Source organism: Salmo trutta, chromosome 20 (assembly GCF_901001165.1).
Source record: "Salmo trutta chromosome 20, fSalTru1.1, whole genome shotgun sequence".
In the NCBI taxonomy this organism is placed as follows: domain Eukaryota; kingdom Metazoa; phylum Chordata; class Actinopteri; order Salmoniformes; family Salmonidae; genus Salmo; species Salmo trutta.
Genome location: NC_042976.1, coordinates 22,557,801 through 22,573,229, shown reverse-complemented (window position 1 = coordinate 22,573,229; position 15,429 = coordinate 22,557,801). Strand labels below are relative to the sequence as shown.

Sequence of the window (15,429 nt, the reverse complement as noted above, 5' to 3'; positions counted from 1 at the left end):
CATGATCAAAGCTACCCTAAATTTGAGAAACATTGAGAAATAGTTTGGTAGATTGTTTTTGGGAAATTAGCCAGTGATCTACCATGGATAAACAGCTAGTAAACTATATAATATTGGCAAATACACTTTTCCCATGGGCTGCCCACACACCTCACATCCCTACACCAGTTGTAGGTATCCATTCGCAGAAATCTTAAAGGCCACAGGAAAAGTGTATTTGCCAATTTTAGATTTTTCTAAATGTGATGATAGTGGGAAATGTTGATGCTCTCTGATAAAAGACAATTGAGATAATTTGCAAATATGTAATTATGTTATATAGAGTTATTTTGTTAGTAAACAGTGTCTGCGCAAATGCGCTTCGGGAATCGTCGCAAGGTGGCGGTAAAGTTTTTTTTCTACAGTAAAAAGACTTTTGGATGTCTACGGTAAGTTCAAAGTTCTCTCAACTCGGAAGTTTCCTTGAGTAACTACATTTGTTGTGCAGAAAACTACAGTTAATTGACGCTTTGTGGACATATTCTAATTTTAACCCATACAAACAACAAAAAGTACATATATTTAGCAGCTGGTGAAGCAGGTTGGTGTATTTACATCATTAACTGTCAATGATTTCAGTATAAAAGTGCTGCGGCCGCATTGGTTACCATTAGCCGGCTAACAGTTAGCTGCTATGTTAGCCAGCTAACGTCGTTACCTATGTGAAACCATTCGGTCGTAGCAGCTAGTCGGCTAGCTAGATATATTCTGTTTTTAGTTTGATTGCTTAGGTACATATCGGATATTTAGATTATGTTAGTTTGCTAGCAAAAATTCACAGTGATGTCCTTTATAGTGACTCGATAAAAGATGTCAAGAAGCAAGATGGCTAACGTTACTGATTAATTAGAAAAAATATAGTAGCTAGCTTGTAGCTAACAAGAAATCGATTCATTGGCAATTTATGCTACATTAGTTATAGCTAGCTGGCCGGCCGGCCGAACAACCAGATTTACAGTAATAGTACTGTATGAAAGACAGTACATCTACACATTTTTCGACACTGATCCGATTGACTCGCCCGCACCCCTCTTACATTCTCCCCTCCCTCTGTAGTCAGGTCATGATGACCACCCTCGTTCATGACACCACTGAGGCAGTGTGTCTGTGTCAGGAGTACAACCTGTTCCTGAAACCCATCGACAAGTTGACGGTGAGTGACACATACAGTGTCACATACACCATTTGGCTGGAAACACGACATTGAATTCTACGTTGGGCAGGAATGAGCGTTTGAATCAGAAAAGTTAACTCTCACAACCTCTACAAGCCAGGATGTTGAATAAAATGTAGCGCATTCAGATTTCTATCATATAAAGCTGGGGAAAAATATAAAATACATGCACAGATGCATGCACACTTGCCGAGCTCATGCACGTGTTTACATGGTTCTGTGCATGCTTCAGGTGATAGGAATCTGAATGCACTACCAGCGCTTTGAAAAGTTGATGTAATTATACTTTCCTGTGGATATATTGTCTCACGTTCCTACCGCCAAAAGGAACAACCGCACAGACAACCAGTAAAGTACACTGAAATTAAATTTTATTCAACATTCTGTCTTGTAGAGGTTGAGAGAAAACATTCCTGATTCAGATGCGCATCTCTGACCTGACGTACAGTTCAATGTAATTCAACTTAGTGTTTCAGGCAAATACACCATACTCCTGTACCTGAAGTAATGAGCATCTCCAACGCAATGCATTTGACATCCAGATGAGCATGTATTACAGTAAAATGTATTTTATGATTTCTCTTCTAGTTGAGTGTGGCACTGCCCCAGCTGAAGCTGCCTGGGAAGAGCATCTCTAACTGGGAGGTGATGGAGAGGGTGAAGGCCATGGTGGCTCCTGAACAGTTCTCTGCCCTCAGGTTGGCATGTGCCCTGGCCATAGGAACATATTCATACTGTTATAGCCATAGGTCATGTGTGTTTGCATTTTTTATAGCTAACATACAAGCAAGCTAATAACTCTACAATAACAGTAAAACCATGACAGTACTGATAATATGGCCAATGGGTTGCCTGGTATCAGTATTTTCTGGTGTGGATATATGTATTGTATGAAGCTGTAATCATCAAGCAATATGTCTCACCGCTGTCTCTCCCCAGGATCTCTAAGAGCACCATGGACTTTATCCGTTTCGAGGGCGAGGTGGAGAACAGAGGTGTGGTGAAGATCCTACTGGCCAAACTGGATGGCAAGAGCATCAAACTCAGTGGCTTCACTGACATACTCAAGGTAACAGAACTGTTATGTAGGGGTCAAAATGTGTCAGGTAAAGTGTTAACAAAAAAATCTGTATTTTTGGTGATAAAGTACCTTCCCCAAGTTCTTGTAAAACATAACTATTTTTCTCCTAATCAACCGGACTGATACATTTACGGGGAATAATACAACTGATAATAATTTTCCCTGGTCTGTTGGATGTCCAGGTGCGTGCAGTGGAGAATAAGATGGACTTCCCGACACGTTATGACTGGGACTCGTTCTTCCGTGACGCCAAGGACATGAACGATACGGTTCCAGGGGAGAGGCCAGACACCATCCACTTGGAGGGCCTGCCCTGCCGCTGGTTTACCCTGCCTGACGGTCCCCCTGATCGGCCCTCCGAGACGGCCCTGCAGACCATCTTCCAGGTAGGAAAGAACTCATTATATACACTACCAGTCAAAAGTTGGACACACCTACTCATTTAAGGGTTTTTCTTTATTTTTTACTATTTTCTACATTGTAGAATAATAGTGAAGACATCACAACTATGAAATAAACACATATGGAATCAGGTAGTAACCAAAAAAGGGTTAAACAAATCAAAATATATTTTATATTTGAGATTCTTCAAAGTAGCCACCCTTTGCCTTGATGACAGCTTTGCACACTCTTTGCATTCTCTTACCCTGCTTCATGAGGTTGTCACTTGGAATGTTTCTTAATTAACAGGTGTGCCTTGTTAAAAGTTCATTTGTCGAATTTATTTCCTTAATGTGTTTGAGCCAATCAGTTGTGTTGTGACAAGGTAGGGATGGTATACAGAAGATAGCCCTATTTGGTAAAAGACCAAGTCCATATTATGGCAAGAACAGATCAAATAAGTCCATTACTTTAAGACATGAAGGATAGTCAATCTGGAAAATGTCAAGAACTTTGAAAGTTTCTTCAAGTGCAGTCGCAAAAACCATCAAGCCCTATGATGAAACTGGCTCTCATGAGGATCGCCACAGGAAAGGACGATCCGGAGTTACCTCGGCTGCAGAGGATAAGTTAACTGCAGCTCAGAAATTGCAGCCCAAATAAATGCTTCACAGAGTTCAAGTAACAGACACTTCTCAACATCAACTGTTCAGAGGAGACTGTGTAAATCAGGCCTTCATGGTTGAATTGCTGCAAAGAAACCACTACTGAAGGACACCAATAAGAATAGACTTGCTTGGGGCAAGAAACACAAGCAATGGACATTAGACTGGTGGAAATCTGTACTTTACTCAGATGAGTCTAAAAAAAAAAGTTTTTCCAAACGCCATGTCTTTCAGGGATGCAAACTAGTCACCTTTTGGTGAAATTCGGCGTTTTGAATCCAAAATAGGTGATCTACGTGATTGGTGTAGATCCGATGAGAGAAGTTTTTTGGGGGAGGGGGAGGAATACTGGGTGTATCCAAGGCACAGCCAATTGTTTACCTAATAGAATGCAGCGCAGCACGTGACTGAAGAAAGAAGAGACAACCAACTTACTAGTTACAGCATCAGTGCGCGCTCTGGAAAGGCAGCTTGCCAGTTACAGCAGTGCGTCCCCTGAACGATAACGAATAGGTAACGTTAGATGAGAAGCCTGACCACGGAGACGGGGGTGAGAAGGTGATGAAGCGTACTTCATGAGCTGTAACTGAAAAACTACTGGTATTCTGAAAGTTTGAGGTGAGGGAGAAAGTGTGGTGGAACAAGTATTAGCATTGTTAAGTATCTTGTTAGCTGGATCAAATTCTTTGTTAGCTTGCCAGAGAAATGTTGAGCAGCGTTAGCCTAGTTTTATGATCAAATAATTGAGTTTATGGTGTTAAAATTAGCTTGCTAATAAAGGCAGACAGCTAACATTAGCTAGCTAACATAACAACATCAGATGAGCTAACATTAGTAACCTAACCAATTCGCTATAGTATTAACTGGTATACGACTCCTTGCCGTTCCTCAAGTTAAAATGCATTAGTTGCTTACTGGACCCTGGCAATCTGTGTGAAATGTTAACTAGCTAACAAACTAACAACTATCGGTTAACTAATGTTTTCCCTCTACAGTATGTGGTTAATTTTCAGAATGAGAGAATTAGGTGTAATTTAAAAAAAAAAATGTATTTTATTTTATTTCACCTTAATTTAACCAGGTAGGCAAGTTGAGAACAAGTTCTCATTTACAATTGCGACCTGGCCAAGATAAAGTAAAGCAGTTCGACACATACAACAACACAGAGTTACACATGGAGTAAAACAAACATACAGTCAATAATACAGTAGAAAAATACATCTATATACAATGTGAGCAAATGAGGTGAGATAAGAGAGGTAAAGGCAAAAAAGGCCATGGTGGCAAAGTAAATACAATATAGCAAGTAAAACACTGGAATGGTAGATTTGTAGTGGAAGAAAGTGCAAAGTAGAAATAGAAATAATGGGGTGCAAAGGAGCTAAATAAATAAATACAGTAGGGGAAGAGGTAATTGTTTGGGCTAAATTATAGATGGGCTATGTACAGGTGCAGTGATCTGTGAGCTGCTCTGACAACTGGTGCTTAAAGCTAGTGAGGGAGATAAGTGTTTCCAGTTTCAAAGGTTTTGTAGTTCGTTCCAGTCATTGGCAGCAGAGAACTGGAAGGAGAGACGGCCAAAGGAGGAATTGGCTTTGGGGGTGACCAGAGAGATATACCTGCTGGAGCGCGTGCTACAGGTGGGTGCTGCTAAGGTGCCCAGTGAGCTGAGATAAGGGGGGACTTTACCTAGCAGGGTCTTGTAGATGACCTGGAGCCAGTGGGTTTGGCGGCGAGTATGAAGCGAGGGCCAGCCAACGAGAGCGTACAGGTTGCAGTGGTGGGTAGTATATGGGGCTTTGGTAAATGAGGAGTTGCTTGTTAAACAAGTGGATTCAGGGATCAAGTGTAGCTGGAGCTGGGCCTGGCTTAAGTTGGATGCCACTATAGAGGTGAAAGGAACACCACACACTTTCCCTCTTTCTCACTTTCGCTGGCACATTGTAGAACCAATGTCCACAGGCAGAAAGTGTACAATGTAATAATGTGCAGTGTAGCCCAAATATATTGTTTTTGATGTGTTGAACTTGACAGTAACACGTGTGTATTTTTGCACACATGTAGCCTTGTGCACTTGATCGATGTCTACTATAGTGGCCACTATAATAGAGCAAAAATAGAATGCCTGTTTGTTTCATTCTATTTCTACTTTAAGATGTCTTTTTCCCAAGTGCAATATTTACGTGTGTGGTCACAAGCATTCTATTATAAAGGCTGTCATGGCTAACTGCAATATTAGGGTATTGTTTTTTTTCTTCTGAAGACTTGAGTGTCATTTGCAGTAAAGTCTAGACAACAAATAACATTGGATTGCTTTCTTAAATTTTTTTTGCTGTGAGTTAGGTTCACATTAACCACTTTTTATTTTACACAGACTGATCATGTAGATCATATTCTTTGTTGTTTAATTTGTTAACCTGCATTTCTCCCTAGCAGCGATTATTTTTTTATTTTTTTAAATACATTTTTTATATAAATTTTTTTGTTATGTTTCAGTGCAACAAAAAAACCTGTCACCTTTTTAGGTCCTCACCAGTTTGCATCCCTGGTCTTTGTGAGACGCAGAGTAGGTGAATGGGTGATCTCCGCATGTGTGGTTCCCACGTGAAGCCTGGAGGAGGAGGTGTGATTGTGTGGTGGTGCTTTGCTGTTGACACTGTCTGTGATTTATTTAGAATTCAAGGCACACTTAACCAGCATGGCTACCACAGCATTCTGCAGTGATACGCCATCCCATCTGGTTTGCGCTTAGTGGGACTATCATTTGTTTTTCAACAGGACAATTACCCAACACACCTCCAGGCTGTGTAAGGGCTATTTGACCAAGAAGGAGAGTGATAGAGTGCTGCATCAGATGACCTGGCCTCCACAATCACACAACCTCAACCCAATTGAGATGGTTTGGGATGAGTTGGACTGCAGAGTAAAGGAAAAGCAGCCAAGAAGTGCTCAGCATATGTGGGAACTCCTTCAAGACTTGGAAAAGCATTGAGAGAGCTGGTTGAGAGAATGCCAAGAGTGTGCAAATCCGTAGTCAAGGCAAAGGGTGGCTACTTTGAAGAATTTGAAATATATTTTGATTTGTTTAACACTTTTTAGGTTACTACATGATTCCATATGTGTTATTTCATAGTTTTGCTGTCTTCACTATTATTCTACAATGTAGAAAATAGTAAAATAAAGAAAAATCCTTGAATGAGTAGGTGTGTCCAAACTTTTGATTGGTACTGTACCTAACAATCAATCACTCAATCCGTCATCGATCAATCAATTACCCTAACACACACATCCTAATTAGGGCTGGGACGATACCAGTATCGCAATATTCTTTCCATGGCTAAAATGAAAACACAAAGCAGACTTGTGGTCCTTTAAAAACCTGCTGTATGTAAAATATTGTGTTCTATTGCTTGGAATATAAATAAATGTGACTCTGGATGACAACATGTTTGTTTCCAACATAAGAAGTGAAATCCAGTTTGTGTTTTGTTTCCTTGCCACGATACTAATGAGTATCGCAACACTGGTATTGTCCCAGCCCTACACCTAACCTTATCACTCCTCCCAGGGCTTTGGTCAGGTGCGTCATGTAGACATCCCCATGTTGGACCCGTACAGAGAGGAGACTCTTGATAAGAACTTCAACACCTTCACCTTCGGCGGCCATCTTAACTTTGAGGCGTACGTCCAGTACCAGGAGTACGATGGCTTCGCCAAGGCCATGGACACACTGAGAGGCATGAAGCTCATGTACAAAGGAGAGGACGGCAAGGCTGTGGCCTGCAACATCAAGGTACTGAACTACACACACTATCCACACTACAGACACACTAAGGGGGACGAACCACATATAGAAGGGAGAGGAGGATATCCACACTGTTAGATTTGGGTGAGGGTTGAGGGGATTGTCCTGCTGTGTTAGCACAAGAACCGCCATAGCCCAACGACCACTGACGTTTGATTTAGTAAAATAATAAAATAACCCCCCCCCCCCCCCCCCCCCCAAAAGAATGCAACGACCCTCCCTGACTTTTCCTTAAAGTTTGTGTTTTACCTTGCTCATTGGTCAGAATTTTGAAATCGCAAACAAAGTGTTTCAAGCCTTTTTTCTCTGTTTTCTTCACACCTATTCCCATTTTAACCAGCTAAGACAATGCGCTGTAGGATGTTGGTACCCAGCCAGGGGCTAATGTGTCTCTCGCTCCTCACTGAATGACAAATGGATGAATGGCCGATAATTGTGCACATTATTTCATTTTAATTAGGCCTAACTGAATTAAGGAGGGTGAAGAGGTTGATGATTCAATTAAAAAGTATAATAGTGGAAGGATTAGTGTTTATGAGCCTATTTACCAACGTTGGCACTCATTTTTATAGCTAATCATTTGACCGCACGCCTTGCAGGTTGATATCATTGTCTTTTACTTTGAAAAAAATAATCTGTTACAGGACTGTTTTATTTACAATAACTATTACGTATAAAATGTATTGTAAGGGAAATGAAAACATGCTATGTGTTGCAAAAGGCCTTTAGAATAATGCTAAACATATCCTTGACTCAATCCGAGTTGATGAGCGAGGGGAAACAAACGATGCCAGTCAGCCTGCGCAGCCACTATTGGGGCTAATCCTTATTGTGGCTAGCATCACATAGATGGGTCCGACCACCATTTATCAGACAGTAGTTATTTGATTTATTAGGGTTATTTTAGATGATGACACCTAGCTATATAGTTAGCTAGCTAGCTATAGCTACTAAAACAGATGTCGTGTTGCTATGTTTTTGGGAAAGAACATTGTTTGCATTCATTTTTTTATGACCAGCACTGTAGGTGCGCGAGACAACTTTACCAGCATCATAGCATACATATCGATGAATAGTTGTGACATATGAAATACAAGTGATAGTGTAATCAATGTGTAATAACTACGTAAAAAATGTATGAATGCGTTAAATTATGTGACATGCAGTCATATTCAGGTCCTGATTGGTCAACAAGCTTATTTGACACGTCAAATAGTGATATTTGACGTGTATCTTTTTTGACATGCAAAGACCCAAACAGCATTCCATAGAAATCCTGGTTGAGAATGAAACGACTGAACAACGAAACAGCACAGCAAGTAAGTGAAAGAAATAGGTTTTGATTATGTTTTACGAGTAATGGGGACATACGTAAATGCCAACAAATAACTTTTTGGTGTGTGTAACCTTTTATTTAACTAGGCAAGTCAGTTAAGAACAAATTCTTATTTACAATGACGACCTACCTCAGCCAAACCCAGATGACGCTGGGCCAGTTGTGCGCCTCCCTATGGGACTCCCAATCACGGCAAGATGTGATACAGCCTGGATTCGAACCAGGGACTATAGTGACGCCTCTTGCACTGAGATGCAGTGCCTTAGACGGCTGCGTCCGTGTGTGTGTGTGTGTTAACTATTTAACTGTACTAGAATGATTAAAAGGCCTCTAAACATTTTGAATATCGGTTATCGGTAACGGTTTTTTTTGGCAAGGAAAATATTAGATATCGGTATCGGCCAAAAATGTCATATCGGTGCATCACTAGAAGTAACCAAAAAAGTGTTAAACAAATCAAAATATTTTATATTCTAGATTCTTCAACTTGCCACCCTTTGCCTTCATGACAGCTTTGCACACACTCTTGGCATTCTTTCAACGAGCTTCATGAGGCAGTCACTTGGAATGCATTTCAATTAACAGGTGTGCCTTGTTAATTTGTGGAATTTATTTCATTCTTAATGCGTTTGAGCCAGTCAGTTGTGTTGTGACAAGGTAGGGGTGGTATACAGAAGATAGCCCTATTTGGTAAAATATACATTTTTTTCTATTGTGTTATTGACTGTATGTGTTGTTGTTTGTGTCGCACTGCTTTGCTTTATCTTGGCCAGGTTGCAGTTGTAAATGAGAACTTATTCTTAACTAGCCTACCTGGTTAAATAAAGGTGAATATTTTAAGACCAAGTCCATATTATGGCAAGAACAGCTCAAATAAGCAAAGAGAAATGACAGTCCATCATTACTTTAAGACATGAAGGTCAGTCAATACGGAACATTTCAAGAACTTTTAAAGTTTCTTCAAGTGCAGTTGCAAAAACCATCAAGCGCTATGATGAAACTGGCTCTCATGAGGACCGCCACAGGAAAGGAAGACCTAGAGTTACCCCTGCTGCAGAGGATAAGTTCATTACAGAGTTCAAGCAACAGACACATCTCAACATCAACTGTTCAGCGGAGACTGCGTGAATCTGGCCTTCATTGTCGAATTGCTGCAAAGAAACACCAAGGACACCAATAAGAAGAAGAGACATACTTGGGCCAAGAAACACAAGCAATGGACATTAGACTGGTGGAAATTTGTCTTTTGGTCTGGAGATTTTTGGTTCCAACTGATGTGGCTTTGTAAGACGCGGTGTGGGTGAACGGATGATCTCCGCATGTGAATTTCCCACCGTAAAGCATGGAGGTGTTATGGTGTGGGGGTGCTTTGCTGGTGACACTGTCTGTGATTTATTTTGAATTCAAGGCACACTTAACCAGCACGGCTCACAGTATTCTGCAGCGACACGCCATCCCATCTGGTTTGCGCTTAGTCCCACTATCATTTGTTTTTCAACAGGACAATGACCCAACACACCTCCAGGCTGTGTAAGGGCTATTTGACCAAGAAGGGGAGCAATGGAGTGCTGCATCTGATGATCTGGCCTCCACAATCCCTCGACTTCAACCAAATTGAGATGGTTTGGGATGACTCGGAACGCAGAGTGAAGGAAAAGCAGCCAACAAATGCTCAGCATATGTGGGAACTCCTTCAAGACTTGGAAAAGCATTCCAGGTGAAGCTGGTTGAGAGAATGCCAAGAGTGTGCAAAGCTGTCAGGGCAAAGGGTAGCTATTTGAAGAATTTGAAATATAATGTATATTGATTTTGTTTTAATACTTTTTTTTTACTACATGATTCCACGTGTTATTTCATAGTTTTGATGTCTTCACTATTATTCTACAATGTAGAAAATAGTACAAATAAACACCTCTAAAATGAGTAGGTATTCTCAAACTTTTGACCGGTAATGTACCTTTGTCAAATAACTCAAAATTCAAGTGTTGCAGCTCTATTTCCAAATATCACTTTTTCCAAGAATATCCACGCTGCCCATGCGTTCAGCACATGACCACTCGCACGCTGTCCATGCGTTTAGCACATGACCACTCACATAGCAGCATTTCTCAGGCTACTAAGCAAAGACTAGTAACATAATACACTTAAAATATGCTATTCTGTTTTTTTTATTCATTTTCTTATTTTCACAATGTTTCTTTAGACCTGCCAAAATGAAATTATAGTGGATTTTTTTGTGATGGATTTAAACTCTTGAACTTGTGGTTTTTACTTTTAGCCTAGAGTAACAAACTAATTAAAATGCTATTAGGTTCTTTGAAGTAATTGTTTTTTAGTATACTCTACTAAGACCTCCATAAACACAACCAAATTATTCTTCTTCTGATATGAAATGTATTTATTAGAATGTTGATGCGCCATTGGCTGGAGGGGGGGGGGGGGGGCTTGTGTAGGACAGCAGGTTTAAGGTCTTTTGGTGAAATGAAAGTCAGGTCCATTATAATTCCAAGGATCACTGGACCAAACCGGGAGGCCTGGTCCCTAATCTAGAACTAAACTGTTCTTCCTTAATGAAGAGAGAGATGGAGGGGCAGAGGGAGAAATTAGGAGAGAGAGATGTCTCTAATCCACGTGGGTCACAGCTTCTCAGCCCAAAATAAGAGAAAGAGGGGAGGGGATGAGGAGAGAGAGAGAGAGAGGGTGGAAGGAGGAGAGTGGCAGGGGAGTAGCACGTCCTGTCTGTCAAGTGACCTTTGACATGACTAAACACCCGAGTGTCACTAGTGGACCCTGCAGTCCTACCCCAAATCACTCAGCTAACTGTCTGCCTGCCTGTCTGTCAGGTGACCTTTGACACCAGTAAGCACCTGAGTGACGTGGCTCTGAAGAGACGGCAGCAGGAACGACTGAGAATACTGGAGTTGGAGAGACAGAGGGAGGAGCTGAAACGCAAGGAGAAGGAGGAAGAGGAGAGACACAAGGAGGAGGAGAGGTATGCAGAGAAAAGGGATGAGGTCATATGCCTGGTCTGAAAACATTGTCCCCTGTCTTTGCCTCTTTAGTGGTCTGTAGTTCTGAGGGGACTGGATAGGTGTAAGGAACATGGTGATTGCTCCACCTCGTCTTCCAATGAGTGTAAGCGTCCACTATATTGCTGTCGCCCATCCAGTCCTTCAGATCTGCAAATCGAAGGTGGTAGGAACTAAGCTACTAGGGCCTGTATTGGTAGACAGTAGCAGAGCTATGTATTAGACTAGTGAATGAACCATGCTTCTGCTGTGGTTGTAGGAAACAGAAGGAGGCGGAGGAGGAGGAAAAGGAACGGAGGAGGGAGGAGAGGATACGGAAACGAGAGCAGAAGCTGAGAGATCGGGAGGAGAGGAGGAACCTAAAGAAGGTGAAGAGGAGACAGGAGGAGGAGCAGAAGAAGTTGCAGATGAAGATTGCGACGGAGGAGAGAAGGCTGTTGTTGGCTCAGAGGAACCTGGAGTCTATACGCCTTATCGCTGAACTACTGGGCAGGGCCAAGGTACACACAGACACACACAGACTTGATGCATGGTGTCATTTAATGCACCAGTACTTATACCTATACAAATGCACATTTAATACAGACACATGCCGATAGGACCTACATTACAATCTGTGTCTTTCTCCTTCTCTCCCCTCCCTAGGCTCTGAAACAGCAACAGCAGGAGAAGGAGAGAGTGGAGAGAGAGGAGCGAGAGAAAGAGGAGTTAGCCAGGCAGAAGGAGGAGTTAGCCCGGCTGGAGCAGCTTGAGGCCTGCAGGCGGGAACAGGAGGCGGAGTTGAGACGTGTGGAGTTAGAGAAAGGGCGTGCCTTGGATCTGCAGCGCAGAGAGAGAGAGCTGAGGGAGAGACTGGTTGGTAACCTGCTGAAGAAGGCTGGAGGAGAGGGAGAAAACCAGACCTCCACCCAGCCCTCAGCCCTGACCATGCACAAGGGAGACAGCTCCGACCTGAGTAAGACAAGCAGGGCCCTGGGGGTGAACGGGGTGAGACCGAGGAGAGAGGAGAGACCCAGAGCTATGGTACGATCACACGTCACTGAGAAACAGATGGGAGAGAGGCGAGGAGGCATGGAGGAGAGGAGAGGAGGCATGGAGGAGAGGAGAGGTAATGAATGGAGAAGCAGAGAGGCGAGGGAGAAACCTAGAGAAAGGGAGAGGAGTCGGTCCCATAGCCAGTGTAGGAGGAGGTACAGCCACAGCCGGAGACAAAGAAGCTCTAGCAGAAAGAGGAGTGATAGTCAAAGGAGGAGGAGAAGTCATAGTTCTAAGAGGAGAAGCGATAGCAGACGGAGGAGAAGTCGCATTTCTAAGAGGAGAAGCGATAGCAGACGGAGGAGTGGTAGTCGTAGCCACAGGAGAGACAGTCACCATGGACGGGGCCGCAGCAGCAGGAGCACCAGCCATGATTGGAGCAGAAGCTCTAGTGAGAGGAGCCACAGCAGAGGGAGGAGGGGTCATAGACATAGTCGACATAAAGACAGCAGGAGCAGATCTAGTAGCAGCAGCTCTAGGAGTAGAGAGAGAAGCAGGGAGAAGGACAGGAGTTCAGAGAGGAGTAGAGACAGGGACTCCAGGAAGCGTAGTAGGAGTCGTTCTCGTTCCAGACGACACTAAACGCAGCCAGAGGAGACAGAAGAGGACCCTATGCCTGGGTCTAGTTTAAGTGATGCATGGTCAGGTGTTCTAGTATGCTACTGTCTGGGCCATATCAGCTTCTTACACACACACCTCTTTCTCTCTCTCTCTCTCCCCCCAATGCTCTTTGTTCATCTCTAGTTGGTTTATTTACTGAATTAAAATGCTATACTGGTATAATGTTCTGTTTGACACATGTAGTGTAGATTTCATATGTACTGTAGATTGATCACGCGGTTAGTATGCGTCTCCTGTGTGGAAGGACACACAAAAAATACTTGATCTTTTTAGGGTCACAGTGAATGGCCTGGATTGTGTTTCAGAAGAACAGCTTTAGTTGGATTCTTGGAATTGTAGTTAAGTATTAGTGCTTCAGCAGGATGCAGGGATCTGTAGTCCTGTGGGAAAATGTCACAGCCTAGTACAGTAGATAGACAGCTGTAGTTTAAGTCAAGCTTTTTACCCTAGGATAAAGTAGGGGGGTATTAAACAACTGATCGACATTGGTTCAATTACTTGAATTCAATTTAGTTTGCCGTTTTTCTAGAGAGAAATCGAATCATTCACGAGAGAAATCGAAGCCAAAGACTTACAGGCTAAAGATGACCAGATGTCATGTTTCTGAGTTCCACGTTTGACCACCAGACGAGACCGTAGTTTTAGTTCTAACTTGGTTAAATGATAATGTCACTATGGCTCCTCCTCCCTCGGAAACTAGAAGCACAAGCATTTCGCTACACTCGCAATAACATCTGCTAACCATGTGTATGTGACCAATAAAATTTGATTTGATAATGTCACTATAACAAAGTGGTTCTGTATGATTTTTAAGATCAGTATCAGCCGTGTTCTGGTGACTGTGTTTAACAGCACCCACCCCAGACGGAAGCCTAGTTTCACCATGTTCATTATTTTAATGGTGTCCCTGCTAACGTTCTGTGGATAAGAACATTTTAAGTTGCCTTATTGATGAAAGTATGTAAAACAGAGCAGAGTGGTGTGAGTGGGTAATGTTGTATATAGGTTGTATAAAGGTCAGGGTGTCAGGAGGCTCATCAGTCTGTACTGTATATTCTCATGTTTCTCTGCTCTGATGGGCGGCAGCATGTCTTCAACACACTTGTCATTTTATTTGTTGTAATAAAGAAACTACAAAAAAGTTGTGATTTATTTCAGATGTATATTCTGACTGAATGCGTGGATAGCCTACTAACCTAATACCTACTAGGGATGGACATGAGTAATCGAGTACTCGAACGGACACCAAAGCTCAATCTTTAACCAGACATTTAAATGTACTTTGTGGCTGCCCGAACGGGCAAGTTAAATTTTGTCTTGGAGACGATGTTAATTTGCTTTGACTCTAGTGTTGTATTTGTGCATTTGCGGGGCAAAACAAAAAATAAACTAATCCAAGCATCACACAGTTCTTCTCCCTAAATTCCCTTTCCCCTCAGTCTCATTCACTCAGTTGTATTCCGTCAGCTCCCTACACACAAGCTCCCTGTTAGGCCTACAGAAATAAATGCCTATAAAAAGTATGATTGGATACACAAGCTACATTCCTTGCCAAATGACGACAGCTTTATCACAAATTCTAAATGGACTTGGTGATTGAAGTAGGAAAATGTGTTCCAACAACAAGCTGCAGTTTTGGAATAATTGCATCCTGTCTATTTTCTGCTTAGGCTACTTTGCAAACTGCTAGTGCCATGTAGAATTGGTTTGCCAAGGCCAGGGATGGTGTCACACTTATTCCCCATCCCTAGCAAACACAGCTGATGAAAGTAATTGCATTCTAAACTGAAGATCATGTGTGTAACAAAGAAGTACATGTCTGATCAAATGACAAAACATTGTACATATTAGTTGATTATTGGAGTCAGGTGTGTTATCTGGGGCAAAAGTGTGATGCCAATCAGGCCCCCGAGGACTGGAGTTGGCCATTCCTGGCCTAGGCTCCTCAAATTCAACTCTGGACCTCAAAGCCAGTGCCACTGTTTTTTTCATTGTTCCTCTCTAATCAGGCAGTGATTTAGATCTGGGACACCAGGTGGGAGTAATTCATTATCAGGTAGAACAGAACCAGAAGGCTCTGGATCTCGTAGGTTAAGAGTTGAATACCTAGGCTATAACCCCCCCCCCCCCCCTAAATATAGACCGGTTCCACACTGAAAATACGCAAAAACATTAGTTTGTCAAAGACAAAGAGCGTATTTATCAGAATCATTAAGCACAGGCCTTCTCACCAAACATGTCATGGCTGTTATTCATCACCATG

The 15,429-nt window shown here is 42.3% G+C and overlaps 1 protein-coding gene across 1 annotated transcript; it reads left to right on the top strand.

Moving 5' to 3' along the window:
• Window positions 1-427: 427 nt before the first annotated feature.
• akap17a (A kinase (PRKA) anchor protein 17A) lies at window positions 428-14,308 on the top strand. The gene is made up of 9 exons (XM_029702611.1): window positions 428-580; window positions 1,096-1,192; window positions 1,802-1,911; window positions 2,153-2,282; window positions 2,477-2,680; window positions 6,909-7,133; window positions 11,325-11,473; window positions 11,770-12,010; window positions 12,156-14,308. The coding sequence occupies exons 2-9, from the start codon at window positions 1,103-1,105 to the stop codon at window positions 13,125-13,127; spliced, it is 2,121 nt and encodes a 706-aa protein (XP_029558471.1). The 5' UTR covers window positions 428-580; window positions 1,096-1,102; the 3' UTR covers window positions 13,128-14,308.
• The last annotated feature ends 1,121 nt before the right edge of the window (window positions 14,309-15,429 follow it).